Source organism: Panthera pardus, unplaced genomic scaffold (assembly GCF_024362965.1).
Source record: "Panthera pardus isolate Hobbes unplaced genomic scaffold, ASM2436296v1 HiC_scaffold_22, whole genome shotgun sequence".
NCBI lineage: Eukaryota > Metazoa > Chordata > Mammalia > Carnivora > Felidae > Panthera > Panthera pardus.
In genome coordinates, this window is record NW_026526788.1 from 78,011,061 (window position 1) to 78,035,501 (window position 24,441).

The 24,441-nt window shown below is 39.2% G+C and overlaps 1 protein-coding gene across 3 annotated transcripts; it reads right to left on the reverse strand.

Moving 5' to 3' along the window:
* Positions 1 to 121: 121 nt before the first annotated feature.
* IKZF5 (IKAROS family zinc finger 5) lies at positions 122 to 24,367 on the reverse strand. Of its 3 annotated transcripts, none has more exons than XM_019424709.2 (5): positions 24,208 to 24,367; positions 22,591 to 22,739; positions 7,614 to 7,820; positions 5,442 to 5,624; positions 122 to 4,227 (listed from the first exon to the last, which is right to left on the reverse strand). In XM_019424709.2, the coding sequence occupies exons 3-5, from the start codon at positions 7,744 to 7,746 to the stop codon at positions 3,284 to 3,286; spliced, it is 1,260 nt and encodes a 419-aa protein (XP_019280254.1). In that variant the 5' UTR covers positions 7,747 to 7,820; positions 22,591 to 22,739; positions 24,208 to 24,367; the 3' UTR covers positions 122 to 3,283. The 3 variants fall into 3 exon arrangements, with proteins under 3 accessions (XP_019280254.1, XP_019280255.1, XP_019280256.1); XM_019424710.2 differs by lacking the exon at positions 24,208 to 24,367 and adding an exon at positions 23,945 to 24,169; XM_019424711.2 differs by lacking the exon at positions 22,591 to 22,739.
* Positions 24,368 to 24,441: the final 74 nt, after the last annotated feature.

Sequence of the window (24,441 nt, forward strand, 5' to 3'; positions counted from 1 at the left end):
TTCTACAAATTCAAACCAATGTAGCCATAACCCCCACCCCTTTTTTTAATTAACAGTTTACATACGGGAAAATTACTAAAAAACTAACTGGACCCTAGTTTTCAAAGAAGAAAAATCGAGATCAATAGAAGTGTTATTTTTTTATTCATGTATTACAAAAGCAAAGCTTAATTCACAATATGAACTACAGACTAGATATGGTTATTTCAGCATCAAACTGCTCTCTGGAATCCCTAAACAATGTAGTGTTTTGCAACCATACTCAGGTTTTATGTTTTGCATATAAAATATGTTCGTTACATCAAAGTACATATGAACAAAAACAAGTTGTAGAAATCATAATCCCTCTAATATTATTTAATGAAAAAGTCCTTAGCAGGGAATTTCTTTAAAAATAATACATCCACTTGATAAATATCTTTGTAAAACTTAAAATGAAGTTTATCTCAACATTTTTAAAGGGATATCCCCTTTGTCAAACAATTCTGCAGATAAATGGCAAACACTTATTTCTAAAATGAAATAGCAGTGGCAAATATTCAAAGTAAAAGTCTAGCCTTTACTTGAATTTCAGGAAGTTGTAGCTACATACTAGATTAGTAAAATCTGAAACGAAATTATTCCCTGTTAATCTCTTCACAGTTTCTTAAAAAAATATTAGTGGAGATAAATTATCTATGAACTTTAAAAATCTAAACTTATGTTCACTGAACAAAAATAAATTTAGTTTCAGAGCATTGCCTGTTCACAGCAAAGTACTATAAATAGTTCACGTTCAACTTTTCCTAGCAGCTCCTTTCTATAAAATATTTGATTAAAAATAAAATGGGAGAAACATATTCAACACTTAATGGAAGATAGTATCTTTCCATGTATAAAATTTAACTCACAGAAAATTTAAATAAAATCCTAAATCTTTTTAAAAAATACAATACTAAAAACGTTTCTAAGGTAGATTTGATTCAAAAACTTTAGTGCATTTAGAATTAATTGTAGCGCTCAAGCACTGACGCCTTTGGAACACGGACTGTGCTCTTTTAAGTCTTAGGAAAATTCGATTTCTAATTCTAGTTTATAATTATGAAAAAAAAGATATTCTCTGTTTAAATTAAAATGTACCTTCAAAACATCTATCTTTAGTTGTCAGAAAAAAGTGTGTGTCACTATTGGGCCCAGAATATAGAGTTAATAAACTGGTTTTAATGAGAGAGTCCTTCCTCTTTCTTTAATGAAATCTCTCATTTTCTTAGAGTATTGCTTTCGTTTGAATTGCAAAAGCTTCCAAATGACGGCAACCTGTTTCTCCTGGCAATAAAAAAATACTGGAGCCAAGTCAGATTTGGAGATGGTTGCATGAAAGTGGATCTGAGCAGTGAGTGAGTGAAGCTACAAGAGAAATACAATCGTAGATGGCACAAGCCTCAGATCTGACAAGGAAGAGAGTTACTGACAGTTTGGACAGACTCCTTGCTGCTCTCTCAACAATGCTGCTGAGATTAGTTTCAATTGGACATTAAACCACAAGAACTCCTTTTACTGTCTTTCTAGCATTTGGAAGGGAGGGCAGAAGATCCATTAAGTTGGCACTTGGGGGTTCTGGGGACATACACTGTCCGTGTTTCCCTTTTAGTTACTATAGATGAGCTCAGGTCTTTTTTGCTTAATAAATGCTTAGTAGTTAGGATATTCTCCTTAAGAAGCCAATTAGTAACACTTTGTAAGATCTGAACCAAATTAAAAAATCAAACTTTTGCAAAGTACACAGAAACCAGCAGTTAGTAACGATATATTTTATTGACCAAGCCCTCTTCAGAGTAAGCTAGTTATTACACAATATAAAAACAATAGCCTCCTATTCAAAATTATTCTAGATTTAGCAAGTCTTATTTTTGTAAACAAATTAAATACCACATTTAACTGCATCTTCTATCTATTTTCCTACTTTTTGTACCCTTTCCTACTAAGGCGGCGATTCAGTCTCCGTATAGTTTTGTCACTGTACACGAAAAACTGGCAGGACCTGCAAATAAGCATTACAACTTGAATTCACAGCAGATCTTTTAAATGGCCAATTCTGAAGGAAAAACCAGAATTTGCTCTGCACACACGTTCTCATTTTTTTAAGTATTACTTCACCACCACATTTTCCCATGTGTTACTATACCACCTCTTCTCAGAAATTATGGACGATGAATGGACAGAGGGCAGGAAATGGACATTTCAGAGATTCTGTGTGTGTGTGTGTGTGTGTGTGTGTGTGTGCGCGCGCGCGTGTGCATGTGTGTAAAGGACTGCATTTCCGAGGAGTGAGATGGATAAATTCCACTGTACCTCTTTGGTCATCAAAGGAATAGAAGGAATAACAGAGTCTCAGTATACTTATCAACCTTGCCTGACAATAATGACGTCAGAATGGAGAATTTAAATGAAAGGTTCAAATTAAAAGAAACAAAAAGGCATCTTTACAGATAATCCTCTTATATTTCTAACACTCTCCTGTATTTTCCTGTGGCTTTTACAATAAACCAGCATAAAAAGATAGGTGTTTAAACTGGAAATGGAATAAACAGGTATTTTAAATATTAAGCCCATTTTCAATTTAAGTTTCATTTCTTTTCAGAACTTTTACCTCATGTTTTTATAGCTTTAATTTGAAAGGAATGCACTATTACATTTCCCCTTATGGAAAACAAAATCTACACAAAGTAGTTCTGTGATTATCAGTTGAAACGAAAGCGCGGCTTCAACTTGAGCAATGTGAACTAAACAGCATGTCAGTTAAGAGTGTTGTTAAAGGCAATTCCTCTCCGAAAACACTGAAATAAGCTGTTAATAGACTTTGGAAGAGGTGGTAATTTTACCATGCTGATTCATGGCAGAAATTACCTAGCTGCAATGTGTATGTTGAAATACCAAGAGTAGCAATAAGCTTTGAAGATTTTATGGACCATAAATATGGGAAATTTAAATGAATACCTGTTAGGATTATGACTGCACTCCAATTCTCAAATGTCTAAATGAAACGAGAAAATAGACCCCAATGTGTCTAACTGTTCTAATACATAAGTGACCCTCACCAGATTTTTATGGGGAGAAGAAAAAAAAAAAGGAGAAAGTTTTGTTTCCACTGTCAAACTTACATTCTATAAATATGTAGATAGACTTTAAATTAGCAGACATCTTATTAGGAATGGCCCCACCCCCAGAAAAACAAAAACGACAATAAACAAAACTATAAAACACAAAGGTAAAACCAAGGAAAGCATAATGTGATTATTTTCAATCAGTGTTGATTATGTTGTCCCCTTGCAAAATGGCAGGCAAAATCATACTTGTTTTTACATTTGCAGCCACATATGTTACACTGGAAAGGATTTTCGTACCCATGACATCCCATATGAATAGTGTAAAGGATGTTGTCGGCGAAGTACATATCACAGTGCTGGCAGTGGTGCAGGAGCTGAGGGTCCTGGACCGGCAGCGTGGGAGCCGGAGTGCTCGGCTGGCTGTTCCCTAGGCTGGGGGTACTGGTGTGGGCACTCGGTTCGCTGCTCGGACCTGCCACCGGACTGTAGTTCCTCTGACTGTGGGGCGGCCGAGGCTCAGGGCTCGTGGGGGAGGAGCTCTGAGGAATACTCGCGGACACGGCGGCAACGACCGCTTGGGCAGAGGGCTGCTGCATCATGAAAGGCTTCTCGTCGGGGCAGGGGACTACGTCGGGGGAGGCGGGGTTTTGGTTCTCCGGCGGTAAACTGGACAACTGTCCTGCCAGAGTCGAGAGCTGATTTAAAGGGTTGTCAACCATGAGTTCTTGTGGGTCCCTTGGCAGGCCACCCGTTGGTGCGGTTTTTGCCATACTTTCATACGAGTCGGTCTGGATATTTGGGATTTCGTGGGTAAAGTCGTTAAGGTAGTCTGGCTTCTGAACCACCATGGAAGGTGGACTTAAGTTGATTAGTGCTCTTCTGCTATAGCCCAGATTGCTTGTTTTCTTCTGTAAAACTCCCCACATTTTCTTGCTGCTTAAGGAAGACCTAGTACCTTTAATTGGTACCATTTTATGCTTGCGCCTTCGATGATGGGACAGGTTACTTCGATCACTGCAGCGGAAGGAACATAATTCACATTTGTATGGTTTTTCTCCTGTATGGGAACGCATGTGGGCTTCCAGATGGCGCTCGTAAGCAGATGCGAATGGACATAAGTGACACCTATGAGGTTTCTCACCTGTTTAAAAAGAAAAATGGGGGAGAAACTGCAAAGGTAGCTCATTTGTGGAGAGTTTCATGTTTTGTCCGTTCATTAGATTTAGAAATTGTTCGTTTCTTTGCAAAGAAACCTGTACACTTAAATAAAGCTTAAGAACTCTTCAGCCACAATTTGAGACATAGAGAGCCATTCTCTTAGTCAATATCATGTAAAAGTTGTTATGGCTTCAGCTGGCATTTTGGGAAAGAAGAGCAAAACTGACAGTACCCTGTATAACGGTGACTTTACCGAAAGTATGCCTCAGTTATGTTTATGTACACACCTGTACACGAGCACTTCTCCATACATATTCATACACATACACACACATACCCCTTCCTCAGAAAAAAAATACAAAAAGCCTTTCTAAAAAGTCCTTCTATTAAATAGAAAGCTCAAAATGGAAATGAGTTTCCTAGTCCAAGTATGAGTTATGCAAAGTGTCCCTTCAAAATGGCCAGTGCTTTACCTCTACCTTCCTCCTTCTCCTCTTCAGCTGCCAGAGGGGACAATTTGAGTTAGTGCCCTTAGCTGGAAATGGTGTAAAATAAATATCTGGAATATGAGATTTGGAGTCATTAATTTAACAAATTAAGTACTGAATACTCACTATGTGTCAGCTGCTCTTTTAGGCTCTGTGGGCACCAAGAGGGCCCTGCCACAAACCCTGTCCTCAGAAGGGGTCTAGGTCAGCCCCACATAGCATGAGAAACCACAGGCACACAGCTGGGACACCTGACCAGGGCTTGCCCAGGGCAGGAACAGCTAGGAGGGTTTCTCAGGAAGTGGGGTGGCTACAGCAAGCCCTGCAGATTAGCAATGTAGTCTGTGACTGTATAAATGCCTTGTCCCTGGTCGGCAACTGAAACATACTAAGGATGAAGATAAAAACATTTTATCACTTCACATACCATCAGCATTAACCTGCCCAGCCTGAGAAGCAGATAAATGTTGAGAGATTACTTGGAACACGAAGAAAGATGGCTAAGGAAGGGGAAGCTCTAGAAGGGGCCTTACTTCCTCTCATTATGCTATTGTTTTGAAAAAATAGAGTAACTTCTCCATTTATCCATACCTTGTTATCAGCCATCAATGTTAAACTATTAGAACTATTTATAGGACGCATCAACCTGCCTTCCTTGGCCCCTCTCCCACCCCCAAACAAATGCCTTCTCCAGCTGTTTCTCCGTTACCTGTGTGGATTCTAATGTGTTCAATAAGCCGGGCTGTTCCTTTGCTGGCATAGTTGCAGTACCGACACTTGAGCTTCCCGTCAAAGGTCCTTTCAAACCCGTCTACTAACATTCCTGAGTTTTCATCCAGAGAAACTTCAACAGATGGGTGATCGAGTCCATTTTGATCACCATCTGTTCCAGCTATAAACAAAGTATAGCAAAAGAAATTATGCATCTCAGAATCAACTCAATTTAGCATTTTGGTTTTGAGTGGTAAAAAAATCATAAATTGATAGTTAATTTAGCACAAAAGCTAAACTCGTAAGCTACAGACTTTCACTTTCTGAACTGAGGTTAATTTCACACAAAAGCAGTATCCTGTTTTTGAGAACCTTTCATAGGGGGATCTCAAATTACTTACACATACATTTTATCAGTCCTCCACATGCTTCTGAAGAAGAGAGCTGGGTATTATCCTAATGTGACAGGTGAGGAGACAGAGGGGAGGGAGTAAGGAGTATTGGCAAAGTTACACACGTTTAAGATTCTAGCCACTTCTACAAATATTATAACTGGCAGTCACGGTAATCTCCCCAATCCTAACTCTATTTACTGTAGTCTAAAGCAATTAATGTTGAGTTTTGCACTGTTCCACCTGGTTTATGCACATGTTCTAGAGGCTGGGATGCATTTAGGATCTTAACATTCTAAATAAGCACATAAAGGAAGATAGTCTATCTGATACCTCTGAATGTTAGAACTGCAAGAATTTGAAAGCTAAAAGGTACTGTCTGGCCCTTTGTTTTTAATTTGATCCGACTACTTCTTTGTATCTATAAAGAAACCGAAGGGGCAAGTGCTCCTAATCAGGAAGACCAGCAAGCAGTGGGGACTACAAGCCTTTCTCTTGGATCCCAGTCCAGGAACCTATACACTCAAGTGTCAGAAGGGACATTTTTGGTGCTGCAACTTCATGGGAATAGCAGTACTATTTGTGTGAACACATCAAGCCGCCTCCTCCACTGTTTCCTCCCTGCTTCACCAGGAGAAAAGTGATCTTGCTGGTCGGTGAAAACCCAATATCCAACAGTGCCACGGCATGGGAGGGACAAGGCTGTGTCCCCCTCTCCGATTTCTCTCTCGAGCCGGTGACTCCAAAGATTTAATGTGCATGTATATGAATCACATGAGTAGCTTTTAAAAATACAGACTGATTCAGTAGATCTGCACTGGGAACTGACATTTTACACTTCTGACAAGCTCCCAGATGATGCCTGGCCACTGCTGTTGGCCCCTGGACTACAGGCCACAGACCATCTTCATCAGGGGTCAGCAAACCTCCCATAAGGATCAGAGAGTAAATACTTTGTGGCTTTATGGGCCACATGTTCTCTATCACAACTACTCAACTCTGCTGTTATAGCACAAAAACAGCTATAGAAAACATGTAAACAAGCAAATATAGCTCTGTTTCGATCAAATGTTACTTACGGATGCTGATGTCTGAATTTCATATAATTTGCACATTATAGTATTGTTTTGGTTCCCCCCCACCACCATTTTAAAATCTAGAAATCTTAGTTTGCAAGTCATATAAGAACGGTTAGCAGTCCAGGTGGGGTCTGTGAGCTGCGGTTTGTTGACCCCTGAGCTACGTTCAGAAATAAATTCCAGTGTGTTTGGTAAGCAAACAAGATAAAGTATGTCTGTAACAGGCCCAAATGGGTTGCTTTCTCTATTCCAGTTTGCTGTCTAAATGGGTAAACATTGTCAGCGCTTTCTTCATTTTAAGAGAGAAAAAACAGAAACCCCCATCATGTCTCTGGTCTAATCCAGATTTCCTAATGGCCAAATCCTTTGTGTAGTGAAGCTGATGTTCGACCCCCTTGGGTTCCTTGTGTCGACAGTTAGCTACTAGAACTTATAAGATGGGAAGGATATTTGGAACTCCTAACCTTCCAATGAGACCATAATGCCTCTCCAGACCATGTTAGGCCCTTGGGGAAGCCTCATTCTCCCTCAACAAAAATCGGACATGTAAAGAGGAAAACAAATTGTACTGTATCTTTCTAAGTAAAGATGGAATGATTCACGTTAGTCAATAGTGGTCTTCATCATATGCATAGCTATATACAAACATTAACATATTTATGAAAAGTGAATTAATTAATAGTATTAAGATGAGTCTACCTCCCTGAAGAGCCTCTGCTTCTTTATCCCCACTAACTGATCCAGAAATCATATTCACATGATGAGTCTGTTGAGTCAGATATTCCTGGAAATCTTTCACGAAGTCCAAAGGCTCTGGTTTCTTTTCACCCATCTTTACTTTTTTCTTTTTCTTTCTTTCTTTTTTTATTTATTTTTATTTTTTTGAAGTTTACAGTTCGTTTATGCCTAGGGGGAAAAAAAGTGAAATAATTTCACACTATTTAGTGAGATCCAATATGTATTAAAACAGTGACAAAGATTACTATGTTCAAGGAACTAAACAAAGCTACAAAGAACACAGTGCCTGCCTTTTAATATCTTACTATTTTCTTGGTGAACTAGATAAGACATACAGAAAATGTTGAATATTTAATATATTTAATATTTAAATAAACTAGGATTCAAACTTAGTCTTAAAAGATGGAATGAAATTACAAAGACAGAAAATAAGAGAAAATAAGTCCAGATGAAAGAAACAGGCACATCAGCAGGATTATCAATGGAGACAGTAAAAAAAAAAAAAAACAAGTGGCTCAATCAAGGCCAGAGAGAATTTTCTGGATGATGGACATATTACGTATCTGCATTCCCCAATACAGTTGCTACCAGCCACACACAGCGATGAGTACTTAAAGTGTGGTGAATACAAATGACCTGAGTTTTTAATTTTATTTAATTAATTTAAACTGAAATAGCTACATATGGCTAGTGACTATCATTTTGGACAGTAAAGGCTCTCAAATCACAGGGTTCACATGGATGAATACTCTAGAAATAAAGGTGATCTAGAACAAGGGGTGGTAAACCTTTTCCATAAAAAGGCAAGACAGTAAGTATTTTAGGCTTTGTAGGTCATAAGGTTTCTGTCTCAACTACTTAACTGTCATTATAGCTGAAAGCGGCCATAAAAAACATGTGAATAAATTGAGTATGGCTGTGTTCCAAAATAAAGCTTTATAGAGGCAGGCCTTAAGCCAGGTTTGGCCTACATGCCATAATTTCCCTGACCCCTGCCCTAGAAATCCAAATCCCCACCTCTGCCGCTACCCATCATGCTATGAGAATGGAGGGAAAAAATTAAGAAAGAAAACAAAAAATCTGATGCTCATGTAGAGGGAAAGTATCATATAAGATTTTGTAACCACAAACTAAACCGATCCTCACATAGGTATAATTATGGCCCAAATTCAGAAATCAAATAATGAAAAAGTTTTCTAGTAAAAACAAGATAACGAAGTCTAGCACCTAGGAGACAAAAGTCTTTTCTTCCAGGAAAAATATTTTTATGCAAATGTCTAAGGTCTTGTTAAATACATCTTCTGCTAAATTTTTTTCCTCATTAAATATTCCAACTATTTAATGAGTTATTTCTATCTAAAAACACTCATCTTTGAAAGCCAGATGATTCATTCAGTAGAATGAATCTAAAGATTAGTCACTTCTCAATATGTAAGTTTAACATCTTCTCAAAGCCCGGCATACACACAGAAGAGCACATAAATCCTAAGGGTAGAGCTCAATGAATTGTCTGTCATACGCTGAATGCATCCATGAAGTCAGCATCCACGTGGAGAAACAGAAGGCCACCCGCATCCTGGTAGCACTCCAGCACACCTTCCTGTGCTGGTCCCTGAGCCCCAGCAAGGACCCTGCGACCTCTGAAATTGCTATGGCACAGGGTTTGCATATATCAGCTTTAGATGGTGCAAAATGGTTTTTCAAAGTGCTTAAACCAGTTTACACTCTCACCAGCAGTGAACAAGAGCTCTCTTGCTCTACATCCCTGCCAACACACAGGTATTTATTGCTTTTTTCATTGTAGCCATTCCAGTGCATATATGGTGGTATCACACTGGTTTTAATTTCTATCCCTTGATGATTAATGAAGTTGTGTACTTTTTATGTTAATTAGCCATGAAGACACCCTCTATTTTCATACCCAGTGAGAGAGCTTTCAAGTCTTTTGCTTATTTTTCTAATAGGTAAGAGTTCTTTGTAATATTCTGGATATGAGCTCTTTATTGGATATGAGGATTTCAAGCGTCTTCTCTCACTGTTTGCCTTTTCACTTTCCTAAAGATAACCTCATGAACACAAGTTCTTAATACAGTCCAACTTCCCCATTTCTTTCCTTCACATTTAGAGTTGTGTCCTTACCAATATCTTACTTGAGGATGTTCTTCTGTAGTTTCTTCTAAAAACTTTACTAGTTTTTTTTTTTTTTTACCTTTCATATTTCATCTGGAATTTGTGTATGTATAGTGTGAGGTAAAGAGTCAAAATATACTTTTTTCCCAAAGAGATGTCCTAGCAACACGCATTTCATAGACTAGCCTTTCTCCACTAGATTCTATTATCACCTTTCTAAATCAGGTGATTATATATACGTGGCTCTATTTCTGGATCCTCTATTCTGTTTCACTGGTCTATTTTTGTCTATGCTCACACTAACACCACGCGGTCTTTTTCTTTTTTTTTTAACAATTTTTATTTTCTTTTGAAAGTTAGTGATGCGTGGGCAGAGTCTACACATACATATTTGCATTTGGCTGATGAAAAGAAAAGTTTCAAGAAAGTGCACAAGAAATAAAGGGCGCCAAGCACAGACGGCAACCACATTAAGAACTAAACAAACCAACCTACTCCAGTGATTCAAACTGCAGTGGTGGACGGGACCGTCAGATCCATAGAATCTTAAGAGCTGGAAGAAAGTTTACAAATCGAGGCCTCCCCCTCCTCCTTCATGATATAATCCCCCCTCTATGATCTTATGACCAGCTAGATCCTCTTCATTACATCCCTACTCAGCAAGTCTCTTCTCCCCCCTGTAGCTAACATGTCTGCTGAACTCAGTCATCCCTTAAATGGCATGATAATTTTTTTGATTCCTTCTGAATTTTTTCTAGGTGTCACAAATTATGATATCCGCTCCTGGCATGAGATATTCAGAGACTCTTCTAAGGATGGAAGGAGCAGGGGGCATGTAAACAACCTCCTTTGACTGCTATTTAGATGTTTCAAAGAGCTAAATATTTCAAAAGTTATTTCAACCAAATGGAGATTTACACAATACATGTATGTCTCCAAACAGTTTTTTTTTTTTAACTAAATGGGATTTTTAGTAGATATTCTGATAGTTTTACTATATTAGGTATTTATACACACACACACATATTTTTAGCGATTCATCACTTACATATAACACCCAGCACTCATCCCAACAAGTGTCCTCCTTAATACCCCTTGCCCCTTTAGCCCATCCCCTCACCCAACACTCCCAACAACACTGTTCTCTGTATTTAAAAGTCTCTTATGGTTTGTCTCTCTGTTTTTATATTGTTTTTGTGTCCTCTCCCTTATGTTCATCTATTTTGTATCTTAAATTTCATGAGTGAAATTTGTCTGAATATTTGTCTGACTTACTTCATTTAGCATAATATACTCTAGTTCTATCCACGTTGTTGCAAATTGGAAGATCTCATTCTTTTTGATTGCTGAGTGAGATTCCATTGTATATATACCACATCTTCTTTATCCATTCAGTCGATGGACAATTGGGCTCTTTCCATACTTTGGCTATTGTTGATAGTGCTGCTATAAACATTGGAGTGCATGTGCCCCTCTGAATCAGCACTCCTGTATCCTTTGGATAAACACCTAGTAGTGCTATTGCTGGGTCGTGGGGTAGATCTATTTTTAACTTTTTGAGGCACTCCATACTGTCTTTTGGAGTGGCTGCACCCATCTGCATTCCCACCAGCAGTGCAAAAGGGTTCCTCTTTCTCCACATCCTCACCAACATGTTGTTGCCTGAGTTAATTTTAGCCATTCTGACAGGTGTGAGGTGGTATCTCGTTGTGGTTTTGATTTTTATTTTCCTGATGAATGATGTTGAGCATCTTTTCACGTGTCTGTTAGCCATCTGGATGTCTTCTTTGGAAAAGTGTCTATTTATGTCTTTTGCCCATTTCTTCATTGGATTATTTGTTTTTGGGGTGTTGAGTTTGGTTAGGTTCTTTATAGATTTTGGATACTAACCCTTCATCTGATATGTCATTTGCAAATATCTTCTCCCATTCCGTAGGTTACTTTTGCTGTTTCCTTCACTGTGCAGAAGCTTTTTAGCTTGATGAGGTCCCAATAGTTCATGTTTGCTTTTGTTTCCCTTGCCTCCAAAGACATGTTGAGTGAGTTGCTACAGCTGAGGTTGAAAAGGTTGTTGCCTGTTTTCTCCTGTAGGATTTTGATGGATTCCTGTCTTATGTTCAGGTCTTTCATCCATTTTGAGTTTACTTTTGTGTATGGTGTGAGATAGTGGTCCAGGTTCATTCTTCTGCATGTCACTGTCCAGTTTTCCCAACACCATTTGCTGAAGAGACTTTTTTTTTCCATTGGATATTCTTTCCTGCTTTGTCAAAGATTAGTTGGCCATACATTTGTGGGTCCATTTCTAGGTTCTCTATTCTGTGCCAGTGATCTATGTGTCTGTTTTTGTGCCAGTACCATACTGTCTTGATAATTACAGCTTTGTAATACAGCCTGAAGTCCAGAATTGTGATGCCTCCAGCTTTGGTTTCCTTTTTCAGGATTGCTTTGGCTTACTGGAGTCTTTTCTGGTTCCATACAAATTTTAGGACTGTGTGTTCTAGCTCTGTGAAATGCGGGTGTTATTTCGATAGGGACTGCACTGAATATGTAGATTGCTTTGGGTTGTATCAACATTTTAACAACATTTGTTCTTCTGATCCATGAGCATGGAATGTTTTTCCATTTCTTTGTGTCCTTTTCCATTTCTTTCATAAGCTTTCTATAGTTTTCAGCGTATACGTTTTTCACCTCTTTGGTTAGGTTTATCCCTAGGTATTTTATGGTTTTTGGTGCAATTGTAAATGAGACTGATTCCTTGGTTTCTCTTTCTGCTGCTCCATCATTGGTGTATAGAAATGCAACCGATTCTACACATTGATTTTATATCTTGCGACATTGCTGAATTCATGAATCAGTTCCAGCAGGCTTTTGGTGAGTCTTTTGGGTTATCCACATAGAGTGTCATGCCATCTATGAAGAGTTAGTTTAACTTCTGCCTTGCCAATTTGTATGCCTTTTATTTTTTTGTGTTTTCTGATTACTGAGGCTAGGACTTCCAAAACTATGTTGAATAACAGTGATGAGAGTGGACATCGACTTTAGATCGTGTTCTTGACTGTAGAGGGAAAGCTCTCAGTTTTTCCCCATTGAGAATGATATTCATGGTGGGTCTTTCATATATGGCTTTTATGATCTTGAAGTCTGATCCTTCCTTCTATCCCTACTTTCTGGAAGGTTTTATCAAGAATGATGCTGTATTTTGTCAGATGCTTTTTCAGCATCTATTGAGACAATCATGTGGTTCTTATCCTTTCATCACAATGTGATGTATCACATTGATTGATTTGTGGATATTGAACCAACCCTGCATCCCAGGAATAAATTCCAGCCGATCATGGTGAATAATTCTTTTAATGTATTGTTGGATCACGTTTGCTAGTATTATTGAGAATTTTCCCATCCATGTTCATCAGGGAAATTGGGTCTGTAGTTCTCCTTTTTAGTGGGGTCTTTGGTCTGGTTTGGTTTGAAATCAAGGTAATGCTGGCCTCATAGAATGAGTTTGGAAGTTTTCCCTCCATTTCTATTTTTTGGAACTGCTTCAAAAGAACAGATGTTAAATCTTGTTTAAATGTTTGGCGGAATTCCCCTGGAAAGTCATCTAGCCCTGGACTCTTGTTGGTTGGGAGATTTTTGATTACTAATTTGATTTCTTTACTGGTTATAGGTCTGTTCAAATTTTCTACTCCTTGTTTCAGTTTTGGTAGTTTGGATGTTTCTAGGAATTTGTCCATTTCTTCCAGATTGCCCAATCTGGTGGCATATGGTTGCTCATAATATTCTATTATTGTTTGCATTTCTGCAGTATTAGTTGTGATCTCTCCTCTTTCATTTGTGATTTTATTTATTTGGGTCCTTTCCTTTTTCTTTTTGAACAATCTGGCCAGGGTTTATCAATTTTGTTAATTCTTTCAAAGAACCAGCTCCTGGTTTCATTGACCTGTTCCACTGTGTGTTGTTTTTTTTTTAATTTCAATATTATTGATTTATGCTCTATTCTTTATTATTTCCCATCTTCTGGTTTTGGGCTTTATTTGCAGTTCTTTTTCCAGCTCTTGTAAGTGAAGGCTAGGTTGTATATTTGAGACCTTTCTTCCTTCCTTGGGAAGGCCTGGATTCCTATATACTTCCCTCTTATGACCACCTTTGCTGCATCCCAGACGTTTTGCGCTGTCATGTTTTCATCTCCACTGGCTTCCATGTACTTTTGAATTTCCTCATTAATTTCTTGGTTAACCCATTCATTCTTTAGTAGGGTGTTCTTTAATCTCCAAGTATTTATGGTCTTTCCAAATTTTTTCTTGTAGTTGACTTCAAGTTTCATAGCATTTTGGTTTAAAAATATGCACAGTATGACCTCTATCTTTTTGTACTTGTTGAGGGCTATTTGTGTCCCAGTATGTGATCTATTCTGGAGAATGTTCCAGGTGCACTCAAGAAAAATGTGTATTCTACTGCTTTAGGATGAAATGTTCTGAATATATTTGTTAAGTCCATCCAGTCCAGTGTATCATTCAAAGCTAGTTTCCTTGTTGATTTTCTGCTTAGCTGATCTGTCCATTGTTGTAAGTGGGGTGCTGAAGTCCCCTACTATTATGGTATTATCACCAATGAGTTTCTTTATGTTTGTGGTTAATTGATTTATATATTTGGGTGCTTCCACATTGGGGACATAAATATTTACAACTGTTAGATCTTTTTGGTGGATAGGCCCCCTTAATTGTGATATAATGCCCTTCTTCATCTCTTGTTACAGTCTCTATTTTATTTTAAAATCTAGTTTCTCTGATAGAAGTATGGTTACTCCAGCTTTCTTTTGAACACCATTAGCATGACAGATGATTCTCCATCCCCTTACTTTTAATCTGCAGATGTCTTTAGTTTTAAAATGGGTCTCTTTTAAGCTGCATATAGATGGGACTTGTTTTCTTACCATTGTGATACCCTATGTCTTTTGATTGGAGTTTTTAGTCCATTGACATTTAGAGTGAGTAGTGAATAAATTCAGTACCACCGTGTTGCTGTTTCTGGTGATGTTCTCTGGTCCTTTGTAGTCTTTGTTGTGTCCAATCTTTTTTGTTTCATTTCGTCTTTTATCCACTCAAAGACTCCCCCTTAAAATTTCTTGCAGGGCTGGTTTAGTGGTCATGAACTCCTTTAGTTTTTGTTTGTCTGGGAAACTCTTTCTCTCTCCTATTTTGAATGACAGCCTTTCAGGATAAAGAATTCTTGGCTGCGTATTTTTCCGATTCAACACATTGAATATATCCTACCACTCCTTTCTGGCCTGCCGAGTGTCTGTGGATAGCTCTGCTGCAAACCTGATTGGTCTTCCCTTATAGGTTAAGGGCTAATTTTTTCCCTTGCTGCTTTCATAATTCTTTCCTCATCTGTGTATTTTGTGAATTTGACTATGATACGCCTTGGTGACGGTTGGTTTTTGCTGAATCTAATGGGAGTTCTTTGTGCTTCCTGGATTCTGATCTCTGTGTCCTTCCCCAGATTAGGAAAGTTTTCTGCTATAGTTTGCTCACATAAACCTGCCCCTTTTTCTCTCTCTTCATCTTCTGGAACCCCTGTGATTCAGATGTTATTCCTTTTTAATAAGTCACTGAGTTCTCTAAGTCTTGTATCGTGTTCTTTTGCCTTTGTTTCCCTCTTTTTTCTCTGCTTCGTTATTCTCCATAATTTTGTGCTCTACTTCCTCCATCCTTGCCATCGTGGCGTCCATTTGAGACTGCATTTTGCTTGCAGCATTTTTAATTTCGTCCTGACTAGATTTTACTTCTTTTATCTCTGCAGAAAGGGATTCTATGTTTTTTTCAACCCCATCTAGTATTCTTATTATCATGGTTCTAAATTCTAGTTTAGACATTTTGCTTATATCTGTGTTGATTAAGTCCCTGTCTGTCATTTCTTCCTGTTCTTTCTTTTTGGGTGAATTCCTTCATTTGCCATTTTGGAGGAATAAGAAAGTTAATGAAATAAAAGTTAAAAATTAAAAACAAAACAAAAAATGAAACAAAAGAAGTTTGATCCTAGGTGTGTTTTGGTCTGCTTGTTGAAAGGTTGATAAAATAGTAAAAAAAAAAAAAAGGGCAAGAAAAGAAAAGAAAAAAAGGTTTAAAAATGTATTTTTATAAGCCCTAAATATTTTATTTATTAGATTTTTTTAAACGTTTATTCATTTTGGAGAGACAGAGAGACAGAGCGTGAGTGGGGGAGGGGCAGAGATGGATGGAGACACAGAATCTGAAGCAGACTCCAGGCTCTTAGCTGTCAGCACAGAGGCCGACACAGGGCTCAAGCTCATGAAGCATGAGTTCACGACCTGAGCTGAAGTTGGATGCTTAACCAACTGAGCTATCCAGGAACCCCTAAAAATTTTTAAACTTAAAAAAAAAATTTATATAATAAAATAAAATGAAATAGAATGAAAAATTTTTAAAAATAAAAAATAAAGTAAAAAAACAAAAAAAAAAGAAAAATACATTTTTTTCTTTCTGTATCCATGCAAAAGAAAATGAAAAAAAAAAAAAAACAAAATCAATTTACACAAAACCAGAAGCAGAAAAACAAATAAATGAACCAGAAAACAGAATTAAATCCAAATGAAGTTACATCCAATTACCCCTAGAACTCAAACTATGAAGTACTCTATAGTCTGTACACTAAGCAGGTAGAGGGACTTGTGCTGGTGTTCTAGGAGATATGCTCGGAGGGAGCATTTGGGTAGGGCTTGGTGTAATGGCTCCATTCTCCACTAGGTAGCGCTGCTTAGCTTACTGAGGTGGATCGGTGTGGCGCGCGTGTGTGCGTGCAGGAGATAGAAATGGCTTCACCCAGCTCCCTAGTCTCTGGCACAGGAACTTCATGCTCTCACCAACCCATGATCAAGCACCCCTCCTTTGTCTCAGGCCTCCGTCCACTCCCCACCTCTACTCTGTCCATGTCCAAGCTGTCCGCCTACCAGGCGGCACCTCCCTCCAGAGTTTTGATCCCAGGTGGGGTTGTGTTTCAAAACCCCACACTTTGGGGCGCCTGGGTGGCTCAGTCAGTTACATGTCCGACTTCGGCTCAGGTCATGATCTCGCGGTCCGTGAGTTCGAGCCCCGCATCGGGGTCTGTGCCGACCGCTCAGAGCCTGGAGCCCGTTTCAGATTCTGTGTCTCCCTCTCTCTCTGACCCTCCCCCCGTTTGTGCTGTGTCTCTGTCTCAAAAATAAATAAACGTTAAAACAAATTTTTTTCAAAACCCCACACTTTGAGAGAACCTTGTGGCTTGGACCCACTATGACTCTCTGGGGGAAGGTCTTGCTGCACAATGGCCAGGTGCCTGCTGGCCCCAGAAAACGTTTGTGTGATCGTGCAGCCACAGGGATTCAGAGATTGTGGCAAATCACAATACCCAGCTGGCGTCAGGTTTCACTACACTCTGGCATATATGTCCCAATACCAGCAAACGTGTCTGCTCTCCGGAGTCCACTGGGACCTTTGTCTGTGGGAAGGCCGTATGGCCTCACCAAATGCTCTCCAAGCAGGGGAACCACTTCTCCCCATGTGGCACGCGGACCCCTCAGACCCTGCTGCCTGCTCCTGGGGATTCGCCCTATTTCCTCACCAGAGCACCACCAGCCACTGGGCTCCAGAACTTCAGACTCTGTGCTCCAATGTTTATAGAATCCTGGTGGTATTGAAACCCTCTCCTTTCTTCCTGTCAATGGTTTTGGGGAACAGATTTCTTGTTCAGTCCCCTGTGTTTTCACTCTTCCTCTCTCTTTCTCTAGCTACTTTCGAGGGAGTGTTTTTCCTGCACTCTCCCAATGCACCACACTCTCCACCTTTCTCTGTCCTCTCTCCACAAAAACAGCTCCCTACCCTCCGCTGCTTTTGTCTCCCCCAATTCATCTCTCCGCACTGCATACCTGCCGAGTTCTGTGGCTGTTATGCAGACTGTTGTGTTAATCCTCAGATCAATTTCCTAGGTGTGCAAAATGGTTTGGTGCTAATCTAGCTGCACTTCAGGGATGAGACAAACTGAGGATCTCCATGCCGCTTGCCTAATAATAATTAGGCAGTCCTAATAATAAAAATCTTAATAACTCAGGTACTAAGGTCCACCAGTACGTTTTTCTTCTTCAAGAATGTCTGGACTAGTCTGGGTACTTTTCAATCTGTTTTCCAAAGCATGAACTGTGGAGTTGAGAAATGAGAAGGCTCCATGACAGCACATTTCCCAATTAACAGCAGCTTGATTGATATTTTAAGACCAAAACTTCTGTTTTAACTAACGAGAACTCTAATAGCTATAGACTAACCCTTAACTATGTCACTCCTGTAGCATGCTGTACTATACAATACTGCAGTGATATTTTAGGAACTAATGGAAGGACACAGGGCAGTTTTTGGTTTCCCTTATTTACTGGCCCCAGACTGATTTTTATTTAATATCTGTATTTCTTGTCTTTCTCTCTCCTCACATCTAACTTGTTCTTTATTCTGAACATATCTATCCAAGTAAGGATGTGCAAATGACCAAATTTTCACTGTTCTTAATGCAACATTTGAGAATAGTTCTTTTCCTCCCTTCTTAGAAGATGTTTAGGGGTTTTTAAAAGGTATTGTTATTACTATATCTTTTCATTGTTTTCTAGAAAGTTGAGGCCACTGAAAGTCTATCCTCTAGATAAACAGTATTACGGTATTAGGCCAAACGTATTAGCTTGAAGACTCTAAACAGAAACTTCTCTCAGCCACAGTTTCTTATTTTGTAAAATGGGATAGTATCAACTGGCAATGCTGTTTTAAGTTTTACAGGTACGTATACGTAAAGTATCTCACAGCCTGTGTAGCATACGGCATGTTCTCAGACAACAGTAGCTATTTTGCAGCAAAAAAATGGTTATACCTGAGGTCAAAAAATTCTTCCTGTCCCAGATTTTTTTTCCCTTTTTCTATCAATAAGTTCATCAACTGAGCATCATAAGCTATCATTTTATATATATGTTCTTTAGTTACAATGAAACACACATGGTCTACCCTCGTCTCATTAATTCCCATAGCCCAAATTGCAATTTCCCAAACTCATATCTTATTTTACTCTCTTAGGCCACCTCTTTAAATCAGTTGCTTTAGTCTGGCTCAACTTTCTCAGTCTTAAGGATCATTGTTGGTTTCTGAACAAGTTTGTTTCAGTTACTTTTTCCCATCTTACCATGCTTATCTGAACTGGTTCTCTCTGCTTCCTAACCAGTGTATTACTAATTGTTCCATGACTATTGTTGATTCTGCTCATTCGTCCTTTAAAATTTAACCTTTGAGGGGCGCTTGGGTGGTTCAGTCGGTTAAGCGTCCAACTTCGGCTCAGGTCATGATCTCACAGTTCTTGGGTTCGAGCCACGCATCGGGCTCTGTGCTGACAGCTCAGAGCCTGGAGCCTGCTTCCGATTCTGTGTCTCCTTCTCTCTCTGTTCCTCCCCTGCTCACGCTCTGTCTCTCTCTTTCTCAAAAATAAATAAAGATTAAAAAAAATTTTTTTTAATTTAACCTTTGATCAGGGGCAAAAAAAAAAAAAAGTGAGCCAGTCAGCTCCAATGAAAAAGGTTTTTAAGAATAAGATCAACAGGGGCGCTTGGGTGGCTCAGTCGGTTAAGCGTCTGACTTCAGCTCAGGTCATGATCTTGCGGTCCGTGAGTTCGAACCCCGCATCAGGCTCTGGGCTGATGGCTCAGAGCCTGGAGCCTGCTTCCGATTCTGTGTCTCCCTCTCTCTCTGCCCCTCCCCCATTCATGCTCTGTCTCTCTCTGTCTCAAAAATAAATAAAGATTTAAAAAAATTTAAAAAAAAACAAAGAATAAGATCAACAATAATTGGTAGTAAGATTATAACTCAATAAAAGGGAAAGGGGAAAAAAGGACAACAAAACACACGGGTGGGAAACAGTGTAAAGATATACATAAAAAGGTATGAAATACAGCAGACAAATTAATCAAATGAGTTCCAGAAAAATAAAAAGATAAGCCAAGAGAAATGTTTTTCAAAAAAATAACAATCAAGAAATTCCAAAGTTAAAGATGTCTTTCAGACAGAAAGGGATCATAGAGCGCAAAACAGAACCTATGATAATAAAATAACAGACACATTTTGAAATTTTAAAACCTCAAAGAAGATAAAGAGAACATAAAACTACTCAGAGGGAAAAAAGGCAATCCACCCACGTAGAAAAAAAAAAAAAAAAAATCAGACTGATATCTGAGTGTCAAACAGTAGGTGCAAGAAAATAGCAGAGTAATCATTCACTCAAATTTAGAATGTTTAAAAATTCCTCAAGTTGATATAGGGTATCTTCCAAAAATCTACATCACAATTAACAGAAAATTTAGTTGCATTCCCTTTGGAATCAAGAACAAGACAAGGATGCTTGCTATTACCACTGCTACTCAATAAAGTACTAGAGGTAGAGGCCCCCACAATAAGAGGAAAAAGAAATAAAAGGGATGAGGATTGGTAAGGCCCTACAGATTGTCTGTGTCCTAATTATAAAAGTTGTAATTAAGAAAGAAATCCTGGTATTTACATTGCAACTTAGCATCACTTCTTGCTAATCAATATGAAAACTGAGATGTGTCCACTGGAAAATATCTGAATATGCTTTGACAGTCTTCAAAAAGCAAGACAAATCTTACCAACTCCTGATTAGAAGGCCTAACATTGCTATGGTACAACATGTGACCATGCAGAAAAAAAAATGCGTGAGATTGCCAGTAAGCAAGCAGAAGAAAATGGTATTTTTATACATGCATCTCAAGTTTTAAGAACACAAATGAGCCTAATTACAGAGGATGGCTGGCATATTTTGACAGTCTTGGCTATTATCACATTGTCACATTATAAATTTCACTGCGTTCTCTGCCATAAATTGTGTGATTTTCAATCATAATGCATGATGGACTTAAAAAAAAAAAAAGAATGCCTACGAAAAAAGGGAAGATCACAACACTGTAAATATGGGGAGAAAACTGTTCTTAAATTAGAGTTTTAAATATATTGATGAGTTTTAACCTCTGATATTTCTGCAATGGTTCAGAAATTATGTGTCATTCCATCCCTAAGCATTTTTTATGCTCCCTTGACCTATATCACATCTATCTCTCTCACACCCTCTCTTACTTTCTCTCTCTCTTTTGCGCGCGCGCGCACACACACACACACACACACACACACACACACACACAACACGACAGGCCCTTGCCTAAATCTGAATGGAGTCTTTGGTTCAAAATCCAGCTCTCTCCATCTCAAGCCACTATTTCTAATCAACAGTAAATAGAAAAAGAACAATAACTGAAACTACAGAACACTTCCTAATATCAAAAGAAAATAAAGGTTTCATATCCAAACCCTCTTCCTGTCTTTAATAATCATCAGTCTCTGAAAGTTTAATCTAAGAACTTCACAAATTAACTGAAATCTGGAGATGCCCCTAAGACACTGATAAATTTAAAAACCTCTCCAAACATACCATAAAAATCTACTTTAAGAAATCAGCAAACTATAATGTTTTTACTGGAGGTATCTTTTCCACAAGTCATGAATTCAACACCTTGGGACTTGTTAGCCAAAATACAACTTACACAAAATTTCAAAATGGAAGATCATGTCATCAGAAAAAGAAACATATTTGAATTCTCCAATTTTATTACAGATTTGGGTGGTGTATTCCTAACCTGACCTATTCTTTCTACTAAATGATATCTAATTATATCAACCATGGAAGAATTATTCCCATTCCTTATGATACGGCAAAACTTTTGTGTCTCCCCTGTGATTACTCTGATTAAAGTTAAGTTGGGTCTAGTATGGTACTCCCTGGGGTGTAGGTACATGTCTGTATAAACTGGGTAGAATGTACCTTAACCATTTTTATGCCAATAGTTTCTCCCAAATTACCCATTCGAGGCTCAAAAATAAGGTTCTTACAAAACAGCCAGAGGCTACCCAGTGAAGGAAAGAAGCATTTAAGAAACAAGCTTTGGGATCCCAAAAGAACATGAAAACCTCTTCACCTTTAAGCAGGTAACTTAAAACTATTCTCCAACCTTTCTTGGTTTCTGATATTGGTGTATGAAGTTTTCTGATACTTGTTTTTCAGTCTCACACTATAAATGGGAAGTTGTTGACACACATACAAGTGCACACACATAAACCCTCTCTTAACCAGGAGCTAACAAAACAGGCATCATGATGTGAATTAGAAGACAGCCACAACCATGAAACAGCGGTGACATAAGAACCAGAAGAATTCTCTATGACCTACCTTCCCCCCAAAGTCTATCTTTTTTATTAGCTATGGGAAATTTTTGAAAACAACAGGATACAGGAATAGAAATCTCTGTTTTATTCACCTACTCTTTGGGGGTTACTAACCATAAGGTAGAAAACTGAGCAACCAACTTACTTATACAACAGCTTAATTTGGTGGTTAGGTATGCCTCGACAAAAGTGACTGCAGCTTAATAGATGTGCTTATTTTTATGGCCTAATAATTACAGTCACTGAAAGATTTACTTTGCCATGGAATACACATCAAGGGAGAAAGAAGCCTGACAAATGAGGACTGATTTGTAGAGACAGTGACGCAGACTCTTCAAAGATAATTAGGACACATTTCCTTCGATTACAGAATTGTCCAAAACAAATTCTTTGAAAGGAAAAAGGGACAGTATAAGGCTTTGAGAAATCAGATAACATAACATAAAAGTAAAACATAAAGTTAGAAGATATCCAAAACAGGAGCTACACACTCTAACCTTTTCACCCCAAATCAGTTCCTCCTTTTTCTTGCCACTCCAACATTGATGAAATGAAGAGTAATCGAAATTTACTCTGGAGACACACCAAGGGACTCCAAAAGGCCATGGAGGGAATTTCAACTAAAATTGAAAAGCCATACAGAGTTCTGCAAAGAAAAGCACACCACAAATCAAAACCTTTATGACAAAAAGTTAACTAGCATCTACAGGTTTAAGCTAAGAAAATAACCTGTGCCAAGTTTACCATTCCCAGAAAACTAAACTAGTAGATAATGAAAGAACAAAAGAACAAGTTTATTTCAAAAAAAGCTACAAAGAACCACCAAAGAATAACAAGCACTAATTTGACTTTTTCCACCCACTGGTGGATTTCTTAAGATTTCGTTTTGGCAAATTCTCAATAATGTTTATTTTCTTAAACTCAAGTTATTAATTTCATTTGTGCACAGTGTTGTACACTTACAGAGTCAGGCTTAGTACTGCTGAACAACTACAGTTGCATAAAAATAATGCACTAGTCCTAGGGAAACATTTGTGGGAAAGGGCTAAAAGGAAACCTCCAAGCACACCCCGCCACGAACAACACTTGATTCCCCTCTTTATTATGCTCTCTATCGCAATCCCAAACACGTAGGGTTTTCTAGGAAACAGTTTGAACCCCTAGGGGGCAAAAAACACCAAACATCTCAATTCCCCATAACGATTTCCCAACATCATATTAATCAGTAGCTGTTGAAGGCATGTCAGAAATTAAAATAAAATGCAATTTTAAAACTAACTGTCCAGATGTTTAAAATTTTGTTTTAAATAAGTTTTGTTTCTTCAAAACCGAATTCTCCTTAGATCTCACAACTTAAAGTACCTTTATTTCTTCTCCCAATTGTCACTTCCCATTAGGGTTCCCAATAGCACATTAAGGGGACACTACACGGGCCACGTGGTCAGTGGTAGCTGGAACCGGTTTAACCTCAATTCAAATTCAGTTACAGAGCACTTAATAGTTGCACGGCTTGGTTACCCGCACTACAGTTTATTAAGAGACTTAAGCCTGCGTGAACTTGAATGGGTCTTCGCTGCAAAGCCTCACATCTCCCCAAACCTCACATCTCCCAAAATGAGAGTGCATAAACAGTAGAAACTAACCCAGGCAGGACCATTAGATAACAGAGGTTTTAAAAGTCCTCCCAAGGAGCAGCCCAGGACTGGCGTCGGGGCAGCATCCTCATAAGGATTCGGAACACTTAGGAGTCCAGCGCCTCGTCTAACCCCCAGGCCCCGGGACCCGGTGAAGACGCAAACCTCGGGGAGACCCCCGCACGACCACCTGTCAGAGCGAGAAGCAGCTCCCTACCCAGGAGTCTCCAGCCCCTGCCTACAGGCGCCGCTCCCTCGGGGCTCCCGGAACCGAGAAACAGCACGTTCCGCACTCGGGCCAAGAACACCCTGGGTCGCGACCCTGCTGACCGACCGACCACGCCCAACCTTCCGATGAGACTGAGTCCCGAGCGGGGTCAACCGGCCCGCTGCGAACTCGGCTCTCGTCTCCCGCCGCTCCTTCTTAACTGTCCTGCTCAGCTGTGTCGCCGCCTTCCGAGCCGGAAGCCTGCTACTTACCACCTGACCACCGCACCGAGTAACTCCCACCGCCTTGTTTAATGCCGCTACCGTCGCCGCCGCCGCCGCCGTCTTCGTCACCGTCGCTGCCGCCGCCATGTTTGTTGTGTCTCCGACTCTCTTCCCGCCCCACAGCCTTGTCGAAGTCTCGCGTGAGCAGGGCTTATGGCAAAGGCGGAGAGGGAGCTGTGTGTCTCTCTTGAGGTTCCGTAGGCACCAGGGGGCGGGGCCAGG

Bases quoted from the DNA above. Each gene is read 5' to 3' on its own strand.
- IKZF5 (XM_019424711.2), bottom strand. From the start codon at position 7,746: ATGGGTGAAAAGAAACCAGAGCCTTTGGACTTCGTGAAAGATTTCCAG. The intron at 5,625-7,613 runs GTAGACTCATCT...CTTTGTTTATAG, and splicing joins AGCAGAGGCTCTTCAGGGAG to CTGGAACAGATGGTGATCAA. The intron at 4,228-5,441 runs GTAACGGAGAAA...CTTTTTAAACAG, and splicing joins ACACATTAGAATCCACACAG to GTGAGAAACCTCATAGGTGT.